Raw genomic sequence first — 24,631 nt, 5'->3', positions numbered from 1 at the left:
GTGTCGCTATAAATTCGTCATAACTTTCCGAATTGCATTTGAACACTAATTTAAATGATGAAAAATTATTTGACTGTAATTCAGCAGTTTTTTACTGCTGTAAATTGTGTACTTACCAACTTTTTTCACCGTCCACCACGTTCAAGCAAAACCTCTGAAAAACCGTAAGCCCGTGTACATCCGACGCAGTCTAACCATTTTTTATTTTTTTCTTCTCAAACTCTTTTGTCTTAGCCGTTTATAACGAATTTTTCTTTCCTTCTATACGTTCATGATGCTATTCTCAACGCAGGAAGCTTTTTACTGCAAAATGTCGCAAGCAACTGTTTTTGCAGTTGAGGATGTTGTTCTATTTGCCACTAGAACTTTACTGGCAAAATATGGTAATTATCGTTAGAATTGATGATCTGGGAGCCGTATAATCAGTTGTTTTGAATTTGAAGTTTTGACAAAATTGGATTTTAAAAGCTGCAATTGTACCAAAATAACAATATTAGTGATAACTATGGTTGCTCAGTTTTCTTACATCTAACAATTGATAAAGAAATATTGATCTGCAGAAATAATATTGTTTTTGCACAAAAACTTAGACCTGACTGATAATTTTATGGGTTCATTTGAATTAATATTATGCAAATGGGAATATTTTCAAGAGTTTACGTACCTACAAAAACTTTAAGCGGAAGATTTGCGGATATTTTGTAAATTTGAATATTTTGCTAAAAAAATTGGTCATTAATCGTAGTCAATAATATTGTATGCGTAGATTTATAAACGTTTGTGTGTACAATAATACTGCATATTGTTATTAATGTTATATATCTTTACCTTTTTAATAAAATGTCGCCCCAAAGAAAAGCACAGTATCGCCTTCATTATCGAATCCCAAGAATTTTTCGCAACCATATAGCCTCAAATTCTGAAAGTAAAAATCACGTATTTTACTCCATTTAAGTCAAAATCAGGCTACAATACAAGGCGATTGACTTCGTAGCCGCAAGACGATCATGTCATATATGATCTTGACCGAAACAAAAACATCAGGATCAAAAGTCAGAAATATATCTAAAAAAATTACAGGAGGTTTCATTTATAAACTAAATTTGAAGTACTTGATGGAAGAGAAGATTTCGGGACTTAGCCGAAGATATTTGACAAAAAATATTTTCAACTTCAATTTAATTTTATTGTCATTATTATTGTTACAAAACATATAAATCAAGCAAAAAAAAATCCATCAAGGGATCCTATAGGACCCATACTAGTGGACACACCAATTCCATAAGGGTACAGTGATTTTCATTAGTTGAATCAAGTATATAATTTATGTGTATAATAATACATCCATTAAAATGAAAAAATAACGTGAAAAAAAATAATTATTAACGCGAAAACAAAAAGGGGGGGGGGAGACGGGGAAGAAAACAGAGTAATATCTATACACATAGACCCTAATAGTTGTTATATATGTAAGTCATGATTTGCACAAATATTGATATTTATTGGTGAATCTGGCGTATGCAATGAAATTAGTGTGTAATTATGATTAGCATAAAAAAAGGAAAAACAATATAAAATAATAACAATAATAACATTATATTATGGGCAACGACCGGAGTAATGTAAACGTATCGATTAACGTAATTATATTTTATCTATAGCTCGAAAATTGCGTGTATATACGTCTATATATATGCGCACACACACACACATATCTATACACCGAGATTTCCAAAACGGTCTTCGATGTTGTTTATGGTAAATAGGTAATTCTTGAGAGGAAGAGATATATATATAGAACTGAGGTCGTCATTTTTTTGGGAGATTGTTATAAAATGTTGGGATGAGATAAGTCAAATGGTTTTTCTTTACTGTTTTGCGTATCAGAGGAATTTGCAGGGTATTGTTGAACCTGGCTGATGATCTCGATGTATTTAATGGTAGGCAAATCTGATTTTTTGTAAAAAAAGAATTATAGATTTATAAAAGAACAAATATATATTCTCAGTGGAAGTATATTTAAATGATGAAAAAGTTCATGTATAGGGGTGGTGTAATCGCTAGTAACAGATCTAATTATTTTCTTTTGTATTTGCACAATATTGCGAATCGTACTAATGTAATCACTGCCCAGATAGCGAGGCCATACAATAAATGTGAGTGAAAAAACGAGTTGTAAAATGAAAGTAGGAAAGAAAGGTGTACTTTGTCTCTTTTTGATGTGATAAAATTTGTAGAGACTGAAATGGAGTTTTGACTGAATCTACTTCACATGTGATTTCCATTTAAAATTTTTGTCAATGTAGACAATGTTTGCACCAATTGTGAGCTGGTACAGTGTGAGTTGGGAAGGCAGTTATAGTAATGGAAAACGAGGTGGAAGTTGATATGTTTAAATATTTTATGTTTGCAGCTTCCAATTATTTGATGTTTCTCAGTCCAGTAAATGAAGAAAGACAATTTTTTCCTGGATATTTTGCCGATGTGAACTCGGAAAGAATAGTCACTTCTCTCCGCCGGGAATCGAATCCAGTTTTCTTGCAAACCGGGCAAGTGCGTTATCCATATACACCACTGGAGAAGCGACCAATCTTTCCTCATTTATGCACTACGGCGTAAGGCACTGAAGTAGAGATATAATAGCCCTCCCCCTTAACTTCATCAAATGGCCACTAGGTGTGCAGCGGTAGTGTCTGGATTAGTCGCGTCTCCAGCGGTGTATATGGATAGTACGTTTACCCGGTTTGCAAGAGAACCTGGTTCAATTCCTGGCCTAGACAAGTTGATATGATTATCCCAGTTCTGATATCACAATTCACCTCGGCAAAATATCCAGAAAAAATTGTTTTTCCTTTTAATTTTTTGTTAGAAAGTCTTGTCTTTAATTCTTATTTAAAAAAAGCTGTCTTCAAATGATAATCAACTGTTTCAAGTAATAAAAACGAATTTAATACTCCTATTCAAATGGATGCTTTAGTTTTATTTCTATTTAGATTGTTTCCCCCAAAATATCAAAATAATAGATAATTTTACTTTTTAATTAACGTCTCATTAAAGTCTTAAAGACACGATATTTAGTACCATTGATGCTACTAGTAATTAGATTCTAATAATAGAAATTCACACATTCGTTCAACATATTCAGTTTTATTCAAGTTTTATTCATCTTTATGTTTATTGCCAAAAAAGATATAGATATAAACATTGTTATAAAAATAAAACAATCGGGAACCTGTCCCGCTACTTGATTTGCTGTTGATTATCATCTCTTATAAGCGGTATGAACTAAGTGGGAGGTTATATAATATCACGTTGTGGTTTATATTTTTGTGTTTTTGGAGAAAATTATGTCTAGATTATTGTGATATAGCAAGGTTTTTTGTGATAATTGTATCAGTAACTGATCAGTAACAATGTAGTGGTATCGCAAATGTTCTTGAAGGGCTGATAAGACAACAAACGTTTTCTTTGCGTGTCAAAATCCTGTTAGTATAGAAATTTGGAATTCTTATTCGGTCATTCGCTAATTTTATTCGTACAGTATGGTCATTTCATGCACATAAGAGATAATTAGACCAAAACTTATAGTTTAACGCCGGGAAAAGAGGCTATATGGGAATATTATTCAGAAGATATTAGTGCTATAGCACCTGAGCACACCCTAATTCCGACTGGTTAATAAGATCGTGCTTCCTTTAGTCATTTCTTATAAGTTTTGAACTGCTGGCTTATACGTTGTTGGTGCAAATTTGCATATGACGAAGACCAATTTCTGCTGTCGGGAACCCTTTTTAGCAGTGAAGAGAATATTAACCTCATTTTGTACTCTGTATAATTTTAACATACCCTATAATCGACCTGATATTCCTTGATGTCGAAGGAGTGCTTGATAGACTGATAATTTTCATACTTCAGCGTATGGGAGTTGGCCCCAAAGCTGGGTGAAACAATCTTCATCCATCTTCGGTGAAGTTGGTAACTATGAATTTAGTCACCAATAAGCAGGGTACCTACTCATTGCACCAAATCATGCGAAGGTTCTCACGGGGCATTTAGATAAGGGTTGAGTTCACCAAAAACGAGTGTCTAGTTGGCAATGTAATTAAGCAGCACAGGGGTCAGTTTGGCTAATCTATTTTTTTTCGATGAGAAATTGCTGAAATTGATAAAAAGTCAGTTAGAAGCTTGTCACTGACCACATGACATCAATGTCCCATCGAAAATTCGAAATTTCACGTTTTAATTAATTTGAACATCTTTTGAAACACTCATTGTCCGATTCAAAACTGCGAGACTGCGTAGAAAATATTTTGTCCTAATATAATATAATAATTTTCTCTGAAATTCATGTTCTTTTTCGTGTAATTTTTGCTGAATTCATTGGACATGCACTGAAAATATGGTATATGTTGCTTGGTAAGAAAAAATAATACCGTACACGTTTTAAAAAAATATATTTATTTTTAAATGCAGAATACAACTCCAATAAATTATTTACAGTTCTCTTCATTGTTCTTTATTACACTGCTCTTTTATTATTATTATTCCAGAGCTTCTTTGTATTTTACATAAAACAACCGATAATCTGCGACTATGTGTATGTTCATTGTTTTACGTATATCCAAATCTGCATCATTAGCTATCAGAGAATGGTGAGGTAAGCACTTCAACTTTGTACAGCAAGTTTTTCGATCGAAACCAGGAGTAAGTATTATCAAAATGCAAAATATCTGAAACGATAAGAAAAAGCAACTTGTGAATGACAAGTCACAAAACAGTAAATAATTGTTGAATTTTGAATTATTGTGTTTTTTGTTTTTTTATTATCAATTCCTCATGATTTGACAAAGTTCTATAATTTGTAAACTGCCATTTTCGTTCAATCTCAATTCATTGTCAAGTTATATTTTGTCGGGATTTCAATAAAGACCAGTGCAGATTTTTTAACAGATTAGACATGTTCAGTTTATTGTATTTAGATGGACCCAACTGTTACCGTCAGAACCTCTCTTTTAGCAATTAAGGGAATAGTTTGACTTTATTTTGTACCCTGTATAAATTTACAACATTATATAACTGATCTAGTATTCCTCGGTGTCGATAGAACGTTTGTCAGAGTGACATCTCTCATACTTCAGGGTATGAGAGTCACCGCCAAAGGTGGGTGAAATAACTTTCATTAAAGGAAAGTTGGTTACTATTAATTTGGTCATTTGGTCACCACAAAGCAGGATTCTCACTGCCGGTCACCATTGTACCAAATCACGACGGAGTTCTTCATTTGGCGTCTAAATAAAGGTAAGATTCACTATTTGGTGAATGTAATTTAAAACGTCACTCATCAGATTAGCCAACATATTCGCCGATTTAGCTGGTTTCTTTTTTCGGATCAGTCAAATTGCTACAATTAGTAAAGTCATCAACTAGCTATTAAGCAAGCTGAATTATATCCTTCAATCGATTTACTTTGGTAATAAAAACACAAATCTGGATCAAATGTAACTTACAAGTTCCAGGTTTCTTGCATTCATATTCCGCTTTCTCGACAAAATCATTACAATCCACGTTCTCTACGGGAATCAACTCTTCGCGTTCAGCGGCATCAGAATCAAAATTTCCACGTTGCTTCATTTTATAAAACAAACCAAACTTGATGTTGTAGTTTTCCGTCTGAAACTCCCAACTTAAAACGGAATCGGTTTTTTCGATGTTTTTCTCAATTTCAAAAATAGATCTTTCTCGTATTTGTTTCCTTTCAACACTTGCGTCCGAAGTTTTCAGCGTGTTCATGTCTGTTAAATACAGTTCAGTAGGAATTTTTTTATCCCAGGCAATCTATATATATATAAAGAAATTTTTCAATGAAATAACAACAAAATTTTATTCAATTTATGAAAGCAACTAGAGCGATGGCATTTTGGATATTTCACAACTTACTAGGTCACTGCACTTGGCATCGGGACAGTATTTCTCACCACCGAGGTAAGCGGGTACAATTTCTTTAGGTACTGTGGCAAACAATTCTTTTTTCCAGCTGTCATCACCTGACAATGGAAATTCGAATAAATTGAAACTAACTGCGCACAAAATGTTATGAAAAATACATATTCCACGAATTCAAGGATAACACTAAAATGATAGTGGATGCTCACGATTTTTGATCTATAGTAAGTTCTGTGTCAATAGCATGTATGTTTGAATGTTTATGCTGTCAGATACGTTTTGTAATGCTTTTAATATTGAATACAAATATCTTGATATTTATTTCTCGTAAATATAGATGAAATTATTTAAAGAGTTATTTTTGGCTTAATTTGAATTTATCGTTCATTTTTCAATATTTTTAGCTAGATATATAAGCCTTGAAAACTTACCAGCTTCATAAATCTTAATTTTTCTGAGAATGACATCATTAAAACAGCGTTTGAAAATGTTGAAGAAATACCAGAAAGCACTTGGAACTAGTTAAGAAAGACGAAAATGAATTGGTATTTAGTAAATATTAATTCGGTCACAGTGTAATTCTAATAATGATTCTCTTTATACAAAATTTAAATCTTGAAGTGTATACTACTGCATCATGCTGTCAGGAAATGTGTATATTTCTTGATCCGAAGAAAAATCTGATACAATATAGATCTCTCTGACCAAAAAATACTTGCATTTTACCGACATTACTACATAACTCTAAGATTATATGATAATTGTTAGGAAAAACAAAAAAAATTAATAAATATAATCCAAACATCTTTCAATTCAACAACGAATGAAGTTCTAAAGCTTACCGTTCACTATGTACGCCAAATTCAATGTTTCAGGATAGTGATTGATGTAATAACTCAATGAGCCCATTGCTAGCCGCAGAACTGTAAGAAATTGAATAATGAAGATCCGTATGTTTGCAATAAATATGTCTCAGGTGATTCAAAGTGAAGAAGTTTGTAGCAAGGAATTTTTTTACACAAAATTCTATTAAAATAATTTTGCGAGTGATAGCTGGGACAATTGTAACATGTTCGAAAGCTTGAAAATAATCTGAAAGAGTTCGGCTGTGTGCGCGAATGAAGTCATAAGTTTGCCCTGGTAAAATTGTTATTTTTTTGGAAGTTATTGTTTTGCTGTACAGAAATAAATTTATGTTAGAAGGACGGATGATTATGACTCGAATATGACACCAATGCTTCTACCGTGTGTTAGTTATCTTCTTTCTATTGTTGTTTCAGTTAAGGGGTCACATACCTGTTAACATGGGGCGAAAGGTTAAAATATCATTAAAAATACTATTTAACCATTGATTTATGAGAAATGTTGTTCACATATTTCTGATTAAATATATCCTATGCTAGTATAAAATTTTACATATCTTTAATACTTAATTTTTTTTAAATTTTTCAAAAAATACATTAAAAATAGCTTGCACGCATGATAAAATGACATGACATCAATGTAACCATACAATATTGAAATTAAAATGAGGAAAATGATACATTTCATGAAATGAACTAAAAAAGATTTCAGATCTATTCATAAATATTGGATTTATAAAAAATTTATTTTTTGAATTTTTGAAAATTTAAATTTTAAATTAAATTTTAAATAAGAATGAGTAATGCAATTTCAATATTTTAGTTCATTTTATGAAATGAATTTTAAATTTAAAAATTTCGAGATTTTTTAAATGAGATTGAGCCAATGAAATATAAAACTTTTGTTTCATTCATGAACTGAATATATATTTTGAATTGATTTTCATTCAATTATATTGATGTCATGGTATTTTATCATGCACGCAAGCTGATTTAGTGCATTTTTTTTTGGAAAATTTACAAAAAATTATGTAACCAAGATATGTGAAACTTTATACTGCCATAGGATAGCGCATACAATCAAAAACATGAGTAAAAAAATTGAACCAATGGTTAAATAGTATTTTTATCGATATTTCTATTAGAGCAAAGTCTTCACCTGTTAAAAGGTAACAGATCCCCGTTAATGAATCCCTCTTAAGATTTAAATACCTAGTATTTGTTACAACTAGTATTTATCGTCAATTTGGCGAAAAAAAGACTTATTTAAAGCATGACAGGCAAATCGAGTAATTTATTTTTCAAACTCATGGCATTTACTCCAAATAAAAATTAGTTAATCATAAATTTATTCGTTTCTTCCGATGTCTATCAGCTGAGTATTTAGATCATACGACTTGACAGATCTGAGTAAAAATATCGGTAAAGATGTAAAAAAGCTTATAGTATGTCTATTGAAATCCCAGATTTATTTCAATAGTCATTGTTAAAGGAGCAACAGAAGAATTTGCTAGTATGCTAACTACTTTGTTCACAAATTGTCTCACAAAATCGGGTATGCCAGAAGATAGGAGCAACGCAATGATGTTCTTCTTTACAAAAAGGGCAAAAAAGAAGTAATTGGGGCAGAAAAGACATTAGGGTAACACAGAGAGTTACATCAATACCATTAAAAAAATATGTGACAAAGCAACTGCAACCATTCATTTGGATAAAGGAAAAGCAAAGATTAAACTTAGAAAAGGAGTCCGACAAGGTGATCTATAATATCTCACCAAAGTTCTTTACTGCTGTTTTAGAAGTATTCAGAAAACTCCATTAAAATAGATGGACAATTTCTGAACCATTTTTTTTGCGTTTTGCCGATGATATTGTTATTATCAGCAGTAATCGAGACGAATTAGAAGAAATGATACAAGAACTGGCGAAGGAAAGTATTCTGGTGGGTTTGAAAATGAATCTGCCAAAGACAAAAGTTATATTCAACTCCTTTGCTTAGAAGAAGAAGATCCTGCTCAACAACACAGAGATGGAAGAAGTAGAAAGCTATGTATACCTGGGATAAGAAAATATAGACAAAAGAATCATTAATGAAATAAACAGAAGAATCAGGATCAGATGGAGCACTTTCGGTAAAAAATGTGTAATGTCACATGCCATTATGCCTGAAAAAAAAAATGTATTTCACATGTATTATGCATTCACACATACTAGTGTGTGCTACAAGTACTGACTTATGGAGCTGAAACATGGACACTCACAAACAAGACGATACAAAGAGTACAGAAAACACAAAGGAGCGTGGAAACATGTATGTTAGGCATACATACAAGGAAGCACAGAAAACGAATCACTTGGATAAGAAGCCACACAAAGGTATATGATACCATGGAAATAATTAAACGTTTCAAATAGAAATGGGCTGGATATAACAGATGGATTACAAGTATTCTGGATTGGTACCCCCGTGGTGTTAAACGTTCGAGAAGGCGTCCCCAAACAAGATGGATTGACATGATCCAAAAAGTGGCTGGAGTCAACTGGATGGGAAAAGCATCAGACAGAGTCAAATGGAAAAATGTAGAGGAGACCTTCATCCTGTAGTGAATTGAAGATGGTTGTGTGATGATGAGATAGAAGCATAGTTCTTTAGATAGTGTTTCTTGAAAAATTGGTCATAAATTTGTGCATCATTAAAACACAGTGAATATCGTAATAGTGAATCTTACAACGTCTATCAAACCACACATAGGCTCGAAATACAGATACATCCATTATATACGTCATCTTTTCGGCATCTTTTCCAGTCTGAAAAATAGATTTATGACATTAAGTTTTGCAGAATGAAGACAAAATAGACCAAAGAATAGAAGGTAAAATATATTGAAAAAATGAATAATAAAATATATATTGAAGAAATAAATAAGGAAATATATATATTGAATGGAAGGTAAGATATATTATATTTTAATACACAGAAATTACTTAGAGAATCTTGAAGTGAAGAGCATCATATATGTAGATACAATCTGAGGATGTAGCAACAGCTATTAATGATAATGCAAGGCGAATGATACCGAAATTTTCACATCTATCCACAAATATATGACACTATATGTTTTCACAAATAGCATCCAATTCAGATTTTTGATTTTACCATCAAGCAATCCAACATCGTGACTTCAAAAACCGTTGTGTCAAGTCTTAAGGTAAATGAGTCTCGATTGCGTAAAAATAGGAAATAAATATATATGGAGATAGCATACCTTTTTTAAATGCTACATATAATACCTTAATATATATAATATAATAATGCTATATATAATATAATACCTTCAAATTATTTTCCTGCACTAACTTTAGATCTTTTTCAAACATATGAATGAAATATTTCAATAAATCTGAATAGCTCATGGCTCGAACGAATCCTGCAAAGAGGAAAAAAAACAAAAATTCTTCGAAAAATCAACAGAATTTTCAATATAATTTCAGTTACTATTACATAAAACATTTTAATAGCAATTGGTTGAGACAAAATTGATTGATCAATCAAAGTTGCAAGGATGTGATGCAACTCTCCGTTATTCATATGAAGGTTTCACCAACTGGCTGATGCGAAGATGAATTCAGGAAAAAAAAAAAAAAATCTGCTACTGTGGGAAATCGAACTCATGTCCTCTCACTTGCAGGGTGCGCGCGCGCGTGATAGGACCACTTTGATACAAAGGCTACGAACCGCTTTCCTTAGAGCTCGTGTGCGCTGAACGAAAGTACATGGACAGTCGAACCAAAGTCAGGCCAAAGTTCACGACTGCTGGCACTACCACCAGATGGCGACTTGACTTGGTAAAAGGACACGGTTTCGATTCCCCGCAGAAGCAGTTGAATTTTCTTTCTTAAATTCATATTCACATCAGACAATTGTTGAAATCTTTTTATGAACAGCGTAGAGTGCCATCACATCTTCGTATAAGTTGCCATCTGATGGGAGCGTTAGAAATTGTGAGCTTTGGCCTGAGATAGGTCTGACTGTAAATGTACAGTCCCGTTCAGCGCATACGAACACTGAAAGAGGGACGTTACCTTTATAGCGTGCTCATCTAATAAGTGAGAGGACATGGGTTTGATTCGCCGCAGAGGCAGTTGAATTTTCTTTCCTGAATTCATCTTCGCATCAGCCTTCGTATAGTATTAATTATTAGTATAGTAATTGATATTAGTCTATTTTTCAATGCCAAAATGGTGCCAAGTTGTTGGTCTTCGTGTAACTCTACAGTTTTTGGATTTTTTTTTACGGTAACCATCTCCTTTAGGCGCGTTGCACACTGAAACGATACGACCACGATATCCACACAGATTGGTCAAAAATATGGAAAGGGTATTGATCTCAGGTTTTTAACCAATCCGTGTCGATGTTACGGTCGTATTGCTTCAGTGTGCATTACAGTTAACATCCACCTGTTTTTATTTCCCGTTTTCTGATTGGGCGATATATATACCGAATATATGTACCCCATATACCGAATTTGGTGCCGAAGCCAGTGAAACTGACATGGCGACTTTCTGCGGCAGTGAGTTAACCCCATTCCACCCATAAACCTGAATTTTAAGTAACGGGTAAAGTTACTAAAACCATAATAAAAGATTGTACAAGGTGGATACTCTATCGACCGTCCAATAATCTCTCACACACGTTATTCCTTGTGAAAAACTAATACAGAAAAGTGTTTTATATTTTAGGATCGGACGAATATTAAGGAAGTTATAACTCTTGGAATTTTGTGACTTGTGAGTTTTTAACAATCAGTTACGCACCACACATCCAAGGAAAAATAATTTTTCCCTTCTACCCCGCAGTGGGTTTCCGCTAATTGCAAATGAACTGAAATATTCAACCGATTTGAGGTCAAGTTCAGTTATTTTCATTAACGATTGGCACTTTTTCCTCTTCGTGTAGAGTGATATTAACCTTGTTATCACGTGTTACATTCGCCCCTCTATGTTGGCAAATTTATTACCAGATTTGCAAAGTGTTAGCCAAACGAGATCTATTGGAAAAATTGTTTTCCTAAAATCAACACTGTTTTTGCCAAAACTGTGTTATTTTTTTTTCTTCACTGTAAAGTGAAATTTTTTGAGGGAGGAAAGGAAATGAAACTGGTTTGCACAATTTTAGATTTCTTGATTACGCTCAGGGTTGTAGTATTGCTATCAGCTTAAAAACTCCAAGTTATACGTTTGGTGCACGTTCGGTGAATTTGGCAGGATTTGAAAGCCGCGTCATCAATTTTTAATGCTTTATAACTGCATAATTATTGGTCAAATCAAAAAACTGAAAACACTTTTCCGTATTAGTTTTTCACAAGGAATCACGTGTTATTATTGGGCGGTCAATAGTATAAACCCTGTATACACAGGAAGGCCCGTATGAGTACGAGGTATATATAGTCTATTTTTACCTTTGTAATCGGCCGATGTAGCGATAAAATGAACCGCATTTCCTTCATTATCGAAACCTAAAAACGTGTCAGAACAATAAGGCAGCAATTCCTGAAACAAAAATTAAAATCATATTTTTTACCATTGAAAAATTTTAAGCATAAATTGGTTATACTGTACAGGACAAAAAGAGCAGCAGAATGGAGATGTACACATTGCACATCAATCTAATCTATGAAATATAATATTTTTACCGGTTTCATACTGCAAGTTTCCAAAATTCTATCAGCTCCTACTTTCTTTCTCATTTTGAAATCCTAGAATTGAAAAATTCGAGCAAACGTATACTATGGAAAATATCTACATAAAATTGTGTAATATATACAGTGGAACTTCTCTTAACGAGCGATGATTCACATTACGAGCACAAATTTTGAATTCCGTTTATTTACTTCACGTTGTCGCAACTGAACTGATGGTTTTTCGTTTTCGTCCACACACGTGCTGTGAAATTGCGGGTAATATTCTTCCCTACAGTATCCGGTCAGCGTGCCTAACTCGAAAAAATTAACTCCGTACGAATGTCACACTGCTTACGATATGAAACTAAATGTAGCATCGTAACCACGCGTATGTGCACTTGAAGCATTTTTTTAATTGTGCTTGGAGAAAACCGTGGACTGATTGCATTATTGAACGGGAATTTTAGAGGGCTAAGGCATGAACAAGGCGAGATTGTGTCCTTGGAGAAGACCGTGGGAGTGGAGGTTCATGAGCCCCTCATTTAAGAGCTAGTGAAAAAACACGGTCTTATCCACAGGCGAACTGATGAATCTCGAGTCCCTCACTTCAAATGAGATTAAGAGATGTGTTGAACGTGGAATTCTGTGAAAACTTTGTAGAAGAGAACCACCCCAAAAATAAAGCTGTAGCAGCGCGAGCAATAAATCTGTCCAGCGGTAGTGTGATTCCTTATTTCCGAAATAACCACAAAAAAAGGAGGCAAAATCAAGTGTCATAGATAGGGTTCTTTCTTAAAGTCACACACTTAAAGTCAGTCCCTAACTTCTTCCTAAGTCCCCTAGGAAGTCGTCCTAAACGATAGGCTTCCTCTCTCTGGTGGTTTAGAGTAAGTAAACTTGCAAACATTATCGTATTGTATGTTTATTTATGGCATTATTATATTTTTTTATTTTATTGTATTACTTATATTATATTATTATTGTGTTGCATTATTGAATGAATGACATTTTTATTAGCCTATTAGCCATTTTCATGTGAATGAATGATTGTGGAACGAATTATCCAAGTTTCCATTATTTTCTATGAAGAAGTTGGATTCGAATAACGCGCAGTTCGGATAACGAGCACGTTGGCGGAACGGTTTAAGCTCGTTAACCGAAGTTCCACTGTATATCGTTTCCCTCATGCTAGAAGCATGAATGTGCAATGTCCTTGGGGAAGAAAAGAACGTGAAAAATGACGTTTGTGTGAATGTTTACTCTATATAAATGTTAATCTATGGAAGTTATTTCCTTAAAATGTTCTGTAACATGTGTTTCAATAGAGATATGCAGTATATTCGATATTCACGTTTCAGTCAAAACTTATATAGCAAAACAAAATATCCAACCAGCTGATAAAACAAAGCGAAAATATTTGCGCATTCGTGCTTCTAGCATAATCGGGACGATATAGTAAAAGGTGTAACGCAGAGGTCTTCAACATTTTTCTAGTCGCAAGCACTGCTTGTATCCATCATCAAAAGAAGAGCATCCCCTTACGGCATGTTTGACATACAAACGCACGAAATCAGGATAATTTCAGCCCTTGAATGCAGTTTGTTCCAGGTGTTTAATTGGAACGTTGATCGAATGCTCCCGAGCACCAAATTGGACACGAGCATCGAGCATTCTGGATGCTTCGGGGAGCACTGTTGTGCTCGCGAGCAATGGGTTGAAGATGTCTGGGGTGTAACGAAACTAAGGGGTGTAGAGAACTCGCCAAAACAAAACTTTCACCATAGAATGTGGGGTCGGAAAGCTAGCGGCTAACCGCGAGATGGCGCCTGCGTTGTGAAAATCGACAGTACAGTAAAGACGAATAACAAAGGATAAAGAATCTTTGTTACCGAAAACTTTACAACAAATGCTCAAATGAGCAACCACCAGCTGCAATACAGGCGTCACATCGGCGACGGAGTGAATTGTGTATACGTTGGAAGCAGTGCCGTCTTAACGCATGGGCCCGCCCGGGCACGGTCCGGGAGCCTCACAAAAATCAAAACCAGTTGAAATTTTCGAGAATTTGTCAGGTAGGGCCCATGATGCTCTTGAGACGGCCGTGGTTGGAAGCAGTGATGGTAACTGGTGGGAAATTTCCCATATGCATGGGAAAAAGTGGCCAAAATTTGTCCAAGTGGGAAATTTCTTAGCATTTGTGGGAAATTTTGAGTTCATCAAACAAAAGAATTTTTCGAAAAAATAAAAAATCTATTTTTTGTACAACTTTTGTTTCTACTACTTGACTACATATTTCTCCCGGTAGATGGCATCACATTTTTGAAACGTGTGGGGAAAAATTAAGTCGAGGCAAATTTTTTGCTCGACGAGGTTACCATCGAAGTTTGGAAGATTCCTGGCAATTCCGAAATGTCTGAAGCTGCGACACTGCTAGATAGGCGTTTCGTAAACGACGCCTTTTAGTTGTACCTCGGGAAAAGAACTAGGCAAGTCAGATGGGGATATCCGGGAAGCCAAGCGACGGGCACACAGTGACCAATCTATCGATTTGGAAAGCCAATGTCCAGGTAGTTCTGCACAATCCTGAGGAAATGTGCTGGCGCTGTGTCATGTCTTTGGGCGAGGAACGAGCACGTTTCCACGAGTTGCTTATTGGAAGCATTGAAATGTTCTCCGATCAGGCACCGCCCAGTGAGGAAATCGCTCCTAGTAAAGTCTTACCGCTTCTATGTCATCGCCGTTCACAGGTACTTATCGGCGTTCTCCAAATTCGAATATTTCAAATATCGCTACATTATTTAAGACTGATAGCAGCTGGATGACGAATTCTGCACAAGGAGACGTTTCATCCACTCTAAAGAAAGCTTCCTCTCGCGGAGCACCGCTTGCTTTCTGATCCGATATTGAGAGAAAGTTATTAAGAGTTCTATCACCCCTTACAGTTCTGATCATCAGTTTAGTTACACCCTGTATAATTAAAATATAATACATCACAATGTGTGTTGTATCTCTTACTTTATTGCATTTATCTCAGCTATAAGCTGCGGGTCACGGTGTGATTAGTCCGTATGGGCATAAAATGAGTAGTGTGACAAAAATGATCAAATTAAAGCAGAAAATTTAAGTATTGTTCAAGTTGTACTTCATGGGCTTCACACATCTATTATAGCATGGTGATTTGAAAATATTAATGGAATAGTTTACACCCGGAGGTAGTAAATTGTAACACAATTGACACGTATTAAAAGGAATTACGATAAACATATTGGGGCAGATCGAGAAGCTATCCATACTTTGCATTGTATAATATTTTATCTTGTGTATATATTGTTTATAATTTTTGTTATTTGCATTTTGAATTGGGTTGCTGTATTTTTGAAATATATGACATCCATATTTTTATGGGCATCTTTTTTTCAGCCACCTCGTTGGGCATTTTGCCTGTTGTGGCGTTGTATTTGTATTATCTAAAAATCACTTAATAACATGTAAGGGGTCATTCAAATATTACGTCAGAGCATCGAGGGGGGGATGGGGTTTCGGAGTTGCTGACTTTTGATGACAAGGGGGGAGGGGGGTTTGATGGTTGCTTACGTCATCTACCACCCCTTTTTGAAGATATGAAATATTCTAAGCTGCTGACGAAATTTTGCTGACAGCAGGAAGGGGAGGTCAGTGTTTTGCTGACTTTTGCTGACAAGGGGGGGGGGAAGGGGGTCAAAAATGGCTGAAAATCTGCATACGTAATATTTGAATGGCCCCTAACAGTACTTTAATAATTTGAACTTCTCGCTATTTACCTCTGATTATTCCAACTTACCTCTCGGAGCATTTTCTCAGCCGCATCAACATTGAAATCCCTTGCTAATATATAAATAAAAATAGAATACTTATTATGTGCATACATAAATTTTTCACGAATGAAAGTTCAAAGAAAAATCATGCTAAAAACAGATCATATTTTATGTAAAATGATAAAATATCAAATAAATGTATTATTGAAGAGACATATTTTGCAATTACCTCTCAGCCACCTTAGCAAGAAACGGTCGTCATGTCGGGGTTCTAATAAACCAGAAAACCTTGAACGCAGCTGGAAAGACGAAGAATTCAAATCAAACTGTATAATTTTGACATATAATCGAACTATGGAGAGAAGAGTATATATACCTTGCTCTTTCGCCCTCACATACAAACTTGTTTTGTACTTTTTTTTTACTTTTTTGTGTTCTCTTTCTCACTTCTATGCCCAGTATATAATAGAAGGACTAGTTGATGCTGTAGAGAACGGGGGGATAAAGCTGAGGAAAGCTCCCACCATCGTTATCAATGGATCGTTATCTCGTTGAGATATCACGTATTGGCGGGAGAGCAGAGGGGTAAAACATGCGCACAGCATTTTTCACAGGGTTACAATAAACCTTTGCGACCAGGAACAAAGAGGTTGAAGAAAGAGTCAGCTCGATTGAATTTATTCCACAGACGTTTAGACGGAATATTACGTCCCTGATCGTAAAGGGATTAAACCTGGAGAACACAAACAATCACAATAAGTGTTTCAAACGTTGTCACCTATTAACCCAAAAGGCATTTAAGTAAAAAATAGTTTTTCAAAAAATTTCACGGTTCTTTCCTATAAGTCATATTTAGTAGAGTCTTCATGCACTGACATTTGAAACAACAAAAATTTCTTTCTCCTATGGCCAAAGCTGACCGTGTTATAAATAACTGAAGGGGAAATGTTATTGAAAAATGGTATTCATATACAAAATAATACAAAATAATTTGTGTAATACCGCACTATTTCTGAAAGAATCGATTTTGAACAATCTAAATTTTTTCAATAAATGAAAGCTCGATTAAATTATATTGGTTATCATATATAAATGTGAAAATATGCATGTATGTTTGTTCTTTATACAAATCTACAATTTTAGATCGATCGTCCCCAAATTTTGCACATATACCAAACAGGACCGGTATTGAACCGTAGGCTACTTTAAAAGTTTGTCAGAGCAGGGCAACTGCCCGAAATGGGGAAAAACCATCGGGCAACAATGTTTCCTAGGCCCCAACAGTCACTTTTTCGGAATGTTTACTTCGGTTGTCGTGGTTCCCTAACAATGCGTTTCAGACATGCGCATGCCTTTACAATGGTTTGTCACTTCTTTGATGCTGCCAGTATTATAATTCATTCCTTTATAATAGTTTGCCACTTTTTCAATCCTCCCAGCAATTCGGGGTGGGTAAAAAGTCCGTAAAAACTTTAAAAATGAATAAAAACCGGAAAAAAACGAAGTAAAAAACGGTTTGCATGGTCAGCGTCACTAGGTCACGGGTATTTTTTTAAGACAGGAAAAAAATAACTCAAAAACAACCGATAGGTGGCTCGTGCCCGGAATATGCAAATGAGACGGTTATAGGAAGTTGCGCTCATAATCCGCAACTACTTCACCGTTGTAAACTGTGTATCTGAACCTGCTGCACTCTGCCATTGCTGGATTTATGACTCGCCTGCAATATGTTATATCCTATGGTCATGTACGTCAGCGTCACTTATCGGCTCTTTTTTGTTTTTCCCTGTCTTAAAAAAATTCCCGTGGCCTAGCGATGCTAACCCTGCAAACCGTTGTTTATTTCGGTTATTTTTCCGGTTTTATGAATTTTTAAAGCTTCTACGGACTTTTTTGCCCATCCTGTTTAAGTTTCATACGGCTTTTTAAATCTTGGTAGGAATGATGCGTTTGCAAATGAGGAACATGCCTAAAAATCACAAAATTCACCTTTCCATAGCCAATTCGATTTTGGTAGTGAGAGAATGATTTTTCCCCCGTTTCGCATGTTAGTAAATGTTTGCGCTACATCAGAAAACAGTACTTGTAGGCTGATCATATTTCATCAAGAAAAATACTGGACAACGTTAATTCTCGCCAAAAATTTCGCCAAACATAAAAAAAAAATTGTCAACGGCTGGGAAATGAGGAGCTATTGCAAACCACAGTAAATTAAATTGTATTTCGCGAAAAACTTCGAAGTTGAAAAATATGTGAGACAAGCATACATACATAGTCAAAATTATTGTAATTTGTAAGTTATAAAAATTATCTTCACCCGCGTTTTCAATTAAGATTACGAAATAAGCTTGAGACGGCCCTGTCTTTAACATCATCTACCGCCATTGCTATGGTGATTCGACCGCACATTTATATTATTTATTTAGACAGGACAAAATCAAAAAACATGCGAGACAGAAAGAGAAAAAGAAAACTACAAAACAAACACTATTTGACCCAAAGGGATATTCCATGGGTCATAAACAGTAACACGAATTACCACACAGTCGACCGCACATTCTACGATCAAAAAATGCTTGTTTGGGTGTCTTATATCATATATCACCTCTTAAAGTTCTCCCATGAGTTTAGAATCACTCTGTATACAAAGAGACATGCAAGCTTCCTATACATTTCTAGAAGTACGCGCACCTACTGCGCATTTCTAGTAGAGCGAGTTTGCTAGGCATTTTTCTAGGGTTACGCACGCCTACGACAAATCTCAAGGTCCGCAAACGTCTTACGCATGTCTGGGCATACTCAAGTCACCTTCGCATTTCTCAGGAATACGCAAGCTTCTCGCGAATTTCTATGAATACGCACACCCACGCATTTCAAGAGGCAAGCGTACACCCTAAACCTGTCTAGGGTTGTTTATTCAATAGCATAATGAGCATTATACACAAAATTCCTGCGTATGTTTACGGATGGACAAAACATTCTAAAATTTTCTAGGGATACCAAAGTCACTGTGGTATTATCAAGCATACAGGAGCTTCCTACTCATTTTTGGCATTTCAGTTATTTCTAGGGATACGCAAGCTTCCCGGGCATTTATAGGGGGTGAGTAGGTACTTACGCGTTGTGCGTATTTCTAGGTGCGCAAGCTAATATCCGGGGGCACTTTAAGTACGAACAGGGCCGTCATTTCTACTTTTTCCGGGGAGGGGGGGGGGACAAAGAGCATGTACTAAAGGTACGCATATATATATATATTTGTATATATACCATTTGTAGTGTATTTTCAAAAGCCAGCCCCTGTCCCCTGAGTACGAAAGATTAGAGAACACTGGTCTGATAGGTATAATGTTTATTTCACATAAAATATAAAAACTTCATATAAAGTCATACGCATGCAAATTTTTCCTACCTGTTCGAGAGCACGGATCTTCTCGTCATGTGGGGGTAACGAACCCATTATTCATTCACAAAACTGTCAAAATAAAAAATAAAATATTTCAATTTTTTCAATCAAATTTCAAAAACCAAAAAGTACCGACTATGCATATATGTATATTAATATAAATGAAAGCGTCATAAAAAATTTCAGAAATATTGATAGAAGTAATACTAAACTTATTTTCCTAGTGGCTAGTAAGCATCTCCTGCACGTACTTTTTCTCAGATAATCATTTTTTATTTCACTTAAACGTGAATAGTTCCATTGTTCATAGTTACCCGTAGTAGAAATAACAGCAAAACAACATTTACAATCGATCAATGACCGATCACTAGGACAGTAATTTATCCCGTAAAGGTATAATACCATCCTCTTTAGTTATCAGATATAGTTCAATACGGTGAGCAAATAATATTTCTGATAATGCTTGTAAGACCAAAAGAAGTGTTTGTAAAAGAAAAAAGATAACAGTATATCTCACAATAATGATATTGTGCAGCTATGTGCATTGATATACAAAACATACGTTTCTACGGCTCTGAATGGTCCTTTCATTGAAAATAATGAATTCCAAAACGCTGAACACCAGACAAAAAAATTAGAAGAGTTACCTAATAACTAACCCTATATCCATGAATTCTCCCAGCGTTATTTGCAAAGAGAACTGCATACAAAACACTGTTGACATCTGCGTACAAAGCAAACATTTTAATAATAAGCTAAAATCTATAACCACTCTACTTTTAAGGAGAGATTCGCCTTGTTGATATTTGACAAGTCTTGTTATTTCCTCTACAAACCATAAACTTAATGAATCTTCAGGTAATGGCTACGTAGGTCGTTTGATAAGCAAGGTTCTATGAGATTGCATCACGATCACTTTCCAATTATTACAACACACTGTATATCACTCTTCAAAACCTGTCACAAGTCACAACACAAAGAGTTTTGTGGTTCGTTTTTTGGCGTCGTTCCAATAAGTTTGGGTTGTAGCAGTTATTCTGGGAAAAATAATGTGGTAATCGTCGTGTAGTGAAAAAATAATTTTTATCTAAAATAGTTGCAAGCTGCCTAAATCAAAGCTGAATTGGAATGACTTCATGGGGACTCTGCACCATCATTAAAGACCATTTATTTTTGAATAAATGAATTTAAACGAGCCGCACACCCACCGAAGGAAATCATTGAAAAGGTCTACGGTATCGTCATGGAAGATGGCAGATTTAAGTTGCTTGAAATAAGAATTGTTGTGGGCATCTCAATAGAACGGGTTCACAGTGTTCTCTATGAGAAATAAAAAATGAAAAAGCTTTGTCCACAGAAGATGAGATTTGTCATGATTGATTAAAAGCGAACGTAAAAGACATTTCAAAAGAAAATGTGCCAATTTTGCTTTATAAGCCTTGAGACTTTCAACGTCGGTTTTTGTCAACGGGTAAAACATATATTCATCATTACACATTAGAGTCGAAACAACATTCAAAGCAGTGGATGGAGACCACCAAAAAGCCAAGACTGTTTTGTCTACTAAAAAAGGGATAGCCAGATTTTTTTGGGATTCTCAAGGCATTGTCTACATAGACTATCTCCAGAACAGCCTTAAATTTGGCCAAGGGAATCGGGGAACATTATGTCATATTTCTGGAAAATTTGAAAGAACAGCTGCATAGGATTGAGGCCAAGATTGAGGCACAAAAAAGCCCTTCCTCACCAAGCCAATGCTCCATCTTACAGATGCACCATTGCAAAGGCCAAATTTCAGGAACTAAACTTTCACTCATCCCTAAAATCTCTCATCCAACACAAATCTCTCATCCCTAAATTCTACGGATTTGACCCCACTATTGGAAGTTTCGATTGGTGGAAAAGATCGTTCATCAAATGAAGGGACCATTGCAGCTGTAAATGACTTACTGTATTACAAGAGTTGGAGAAAATGTAATTTATTGACGGGATAATGAAATATGAACACCATTAAAAAAGTTTGTGGAGCTTGAAGGAGACTATATGTTGAAAAATAAAATAGAATTTTGTCAAAAAAATGTCAACACCATTTTTTACCTTACTTATCGAACGGCCCTCGTACACGCAGTGGTCTATAGGCAAAGGTGAGGGGCTGTGCAATATATATATAGAAATGTTCAAAATGAACATTATGAAAATTTAAAATTTGTAAGCGCCATAGGCAGCCTATGGCGCGGGTATTGATGAGTTTCGACATTATATATATATATATCTCAAATTCTGGCTGATAACGCTGTAAACTAAGATTATTTTTGAAGTCGTTAAAAATGTTGAATTTCCATTCTTGAAAATCTTCAACCGGCCAAGAATATTTTCGAGAAATTTTAGCAATTAATAAATTTATATTAAATAAAATACCATTAACAGGAAGCATATATATATACATATCATATGTAAATATAAAGGGCACTTCAAAAGGGCATATATATATTTATTAAAACGTTAAAAATGTTTAATTTCCATTCTTGGAAATCTTCAACCGGCCAAGAATATTGATTATTGATATTTTCAAAAAGTGACTTATGACATTTTGCCATCTGAGCACAGAATAGCAGAATGAATCAGTCCTCAGCTATCTGCGAAAGACGTGATGGGCATCCAGGAAAACTTTGACATCCAGTGTAGCAAATTAACCGGATTTAAAGCATATACAGAATTTAAACAAGTGAAGCATAATAAATTATTGCCATAAAGGTAACAGCTAAAATCCAAGATCAGATGAGTTCATGTCAACTAAATTCTCATTGTGGAATCGATACCACGCCAAAATACAGCTGTGATTCTCTCAAAGGGTAAAATAACCGTATTTTAAATTACATTTTATGTATACCTAATTTCAATCTCACTATTAGACGAATTCAATGATAATTATTAACTCGGAGAAATGCAAATTCATCATTTTAGCTCTCGAAAGATATCAATTAATAATCATTTCGTGAGATATTATTATTAATTAATAAAAAGTGAGGAAAAAAAACAACAGTACTTACTCGCACATTTTGGGTTTATTTACGTTGTTACTTTTATGTTTATTATCTCGCTCAAAACGCAATTTATTTCTAGTACTTACTCTTTCAGTGCAAATAGTATCCAATATATGAACTGCTTCATACAGTTTTGTACAGTCTATAGTCTGTCTATTTCACAAAATTACCGTATTTCATTGTTTATCACTACCAGAACCAGCACTAATCAAAAATAGTAATTTATGACGTTTTTTACTCGAATCCCGTATAATTCGTAGCAAATGGACGGTTTCTTTCATATGGCGTGTTTTTTAATATGTTCACTGCAGTAATAACACCGTTAACTGAAGGAAATGTTACGGATGAAATGTTGTCCGCGTAATTCTTTGATTGTTTCGTGCAGAATATGACGTTAGAAAAAAGTTCCTCTATTGCCTATAAACAGACACTTGAAGGACAAGTTATGGAGAGGAAAAATCTCTTGGGCCTTCAGATATTCATATAACGATGTCATTTTTTATAGCTGTAATGTTAGACTACCAAATATTTATAGACTGATGCTGTCACATTGACGTGAAATAAAACGATAATCAAACGATATCTGAACGCGTTCAGAAGAATGATTAAGATACTTTTGAATCTGGATATTATGAAGAGGTCTTTTATATGATTTTAGTCGAATAATGCAATATCTATAACCCTTTCAGACCCGAACATTCATTTTTTGGAATTTTCAAGATATTTTTGCATTTTATTCAAAAGATACATTAAGATGGATTCCAGGAGAAAGTGACTTCGCGAAAAGTGTCATTTATTACCTAAAATTTAGCAATAAAATTCTTTAAAAAATTGTATGCGAATATCAATATACCCTACATCATCATAGTTGAAAAAAATTGAACGAAGTGATTTATTTCTTCACAATAAAAATTGAAAATTTGAAAAATAAAGTTTTACTAACATTTATGTTTTTCATAACCCCCTTCAAGCCTTCAAGTTCAATTTTAAGTGCATTAAAATTGTTCTAATTGTTCACATTCGCCATATTTCTAATTCAAAACTTAAACAATCCTTTAATCCTTCCTTAAATCTTTTATATATATAAAAGTCAGGGTTTAACCCCTAAGGCTGAAAAAAAAATTTCTACAGTGAGATAAAGCAGCCTGAACATTTGTGCATGCAGAAACTGAGAAGGGTATTGATCTTAATTATTTGCAGCTGGATGATGATGATCAGATGCCATTATTGAAAGTGCCATTCATTTATGAAGGAAGAATTCCATCAAAGAGGTTTATGTATAACAAAAACGTGGTTAATGTATCTTTTTTACTCGGACGTGCCTCTGAATCCGAAATATCTACATCAGACTAGCACCAATTTTAGCCTTGATAATGGCTGCCCCACGACGAGGCACAAATTCAACTGGCAGTGCTCGGAAATATGCCGGTTGTATTGCTTGTCAATCATATAAGCTGCAACTATCCATAATTCAATGTATATGTCTCTAACCATTCTCAGATAAAAAATTCTCGTACTCGTTTCTCTGCCCTAAACATGCTAAATAAGGTTCAAGTTTGAGCTTCTGCTCTCTTATTTTCGTATATTTCAAAAAATATATTTATATTCAACATATATTTTACCGGTCGTAGTTGATAATTTTCCAAAATAGTGTCAGATCCAAGCTTTTTCCTCATTTTGAAATCCTGTGATAAATGGAATTTAAAAAAATAGCAAATAGTAAGTAATATAAAGGGTTTAAACGGGGATAAAACGTTTCATCAAAGAGGTATATTTAAAAATAGAAAATGAATCCAAATAACGTGTAGAACTCAGATGCATCATTCATGTTGTAAGGGGTTGTGTAGTTATTAAAATAAAATAGATGACTTTTGATATGGACACCCTGTACTCTAAAACCCAA

At 34.6% G+C, this 24,631-nt stretch overlaps 1 protein-coding gene across 6 annotated transcripts; it reads right to left on the bottom strand.

The window, feature by feature from the left end:
- Positions 1-4,437: 4,437 nt before the first annotated feature.
- LOC149072201 (retinal-binding protein-like) lies at positions 4,438-23,054 on the bottom strand. Of its 6 annotated transcripts, none has more exons than XM_089246670.1 (13): positions 19,897-20,053; positions 19,691-19,753; positions 16,511-16,580; positions 16,308-16,351; positions 12,500-12,562; positions 12,266-12,356; positions 10,140-10,234; positions 9,536-9,614; positions 6,786-6,866; positions 6,375-6,461; positions 5,938-6,044; positions 5,508-5,835; positions 4,438-4,730 (listed from the first exon to the last, which is right to left on the bottom strand). In XM_089246670.1, the coding sequence occupies exons 2-13, from the start codon at positions 19,736-19,738 to the stop codon at positions 4,636-4,638; spliced, it is 1,188 nt and encodes a 395-aa protein (XP_089102796.1). In that variant the 5' UTR covers positions 19,739-19,753; positions 19,897-20,053; the 3' UTR covers positions 4,438-4,635. The 6 variants fall into 6 exon arrangements, with proteins under 6 accessions (XP_089102796.1, XP_089102797.1, XP_089102798.1 ...); XM_089246671.1 differs by lacking the exon at positions 19,897-20,053 and adding an exon at positions 22,815-23,054 and having other exon boundaries at positions 4,445-4,730; XM_089246672.1 differs by lacking the exon at positions 19,897-20,053 and adding an exon at positions 22,735-22,805 and having other exon boundaries at positions 4,445-4,730.
- Between the last annotated feature and the right edge of the window lie 1,577 nt (positions 23,055-24,631).

Source organism: Pholcus phalangioides, unplaced genomic scaffold (assembly GCF_987345545.1).
Source record: "Pholcus phalangioides strain wild (caught in Gottingen) unplaced genomic scaffold, Ppha-v1.0 ptg000017l_1, whole genome shotgun sequence".
Lineage (NCBI taxonomy): Eukaryota > Metazoa > Arthropoda > Arachnida > Araneae > Pholcidae > Pholcus > Pholcus phalangioides.
The sequence above is the reverse complement of the archived record's forward strand: the minus strand, read 5'-3'. Positions and strand labels throughout refer to the sequence as shown.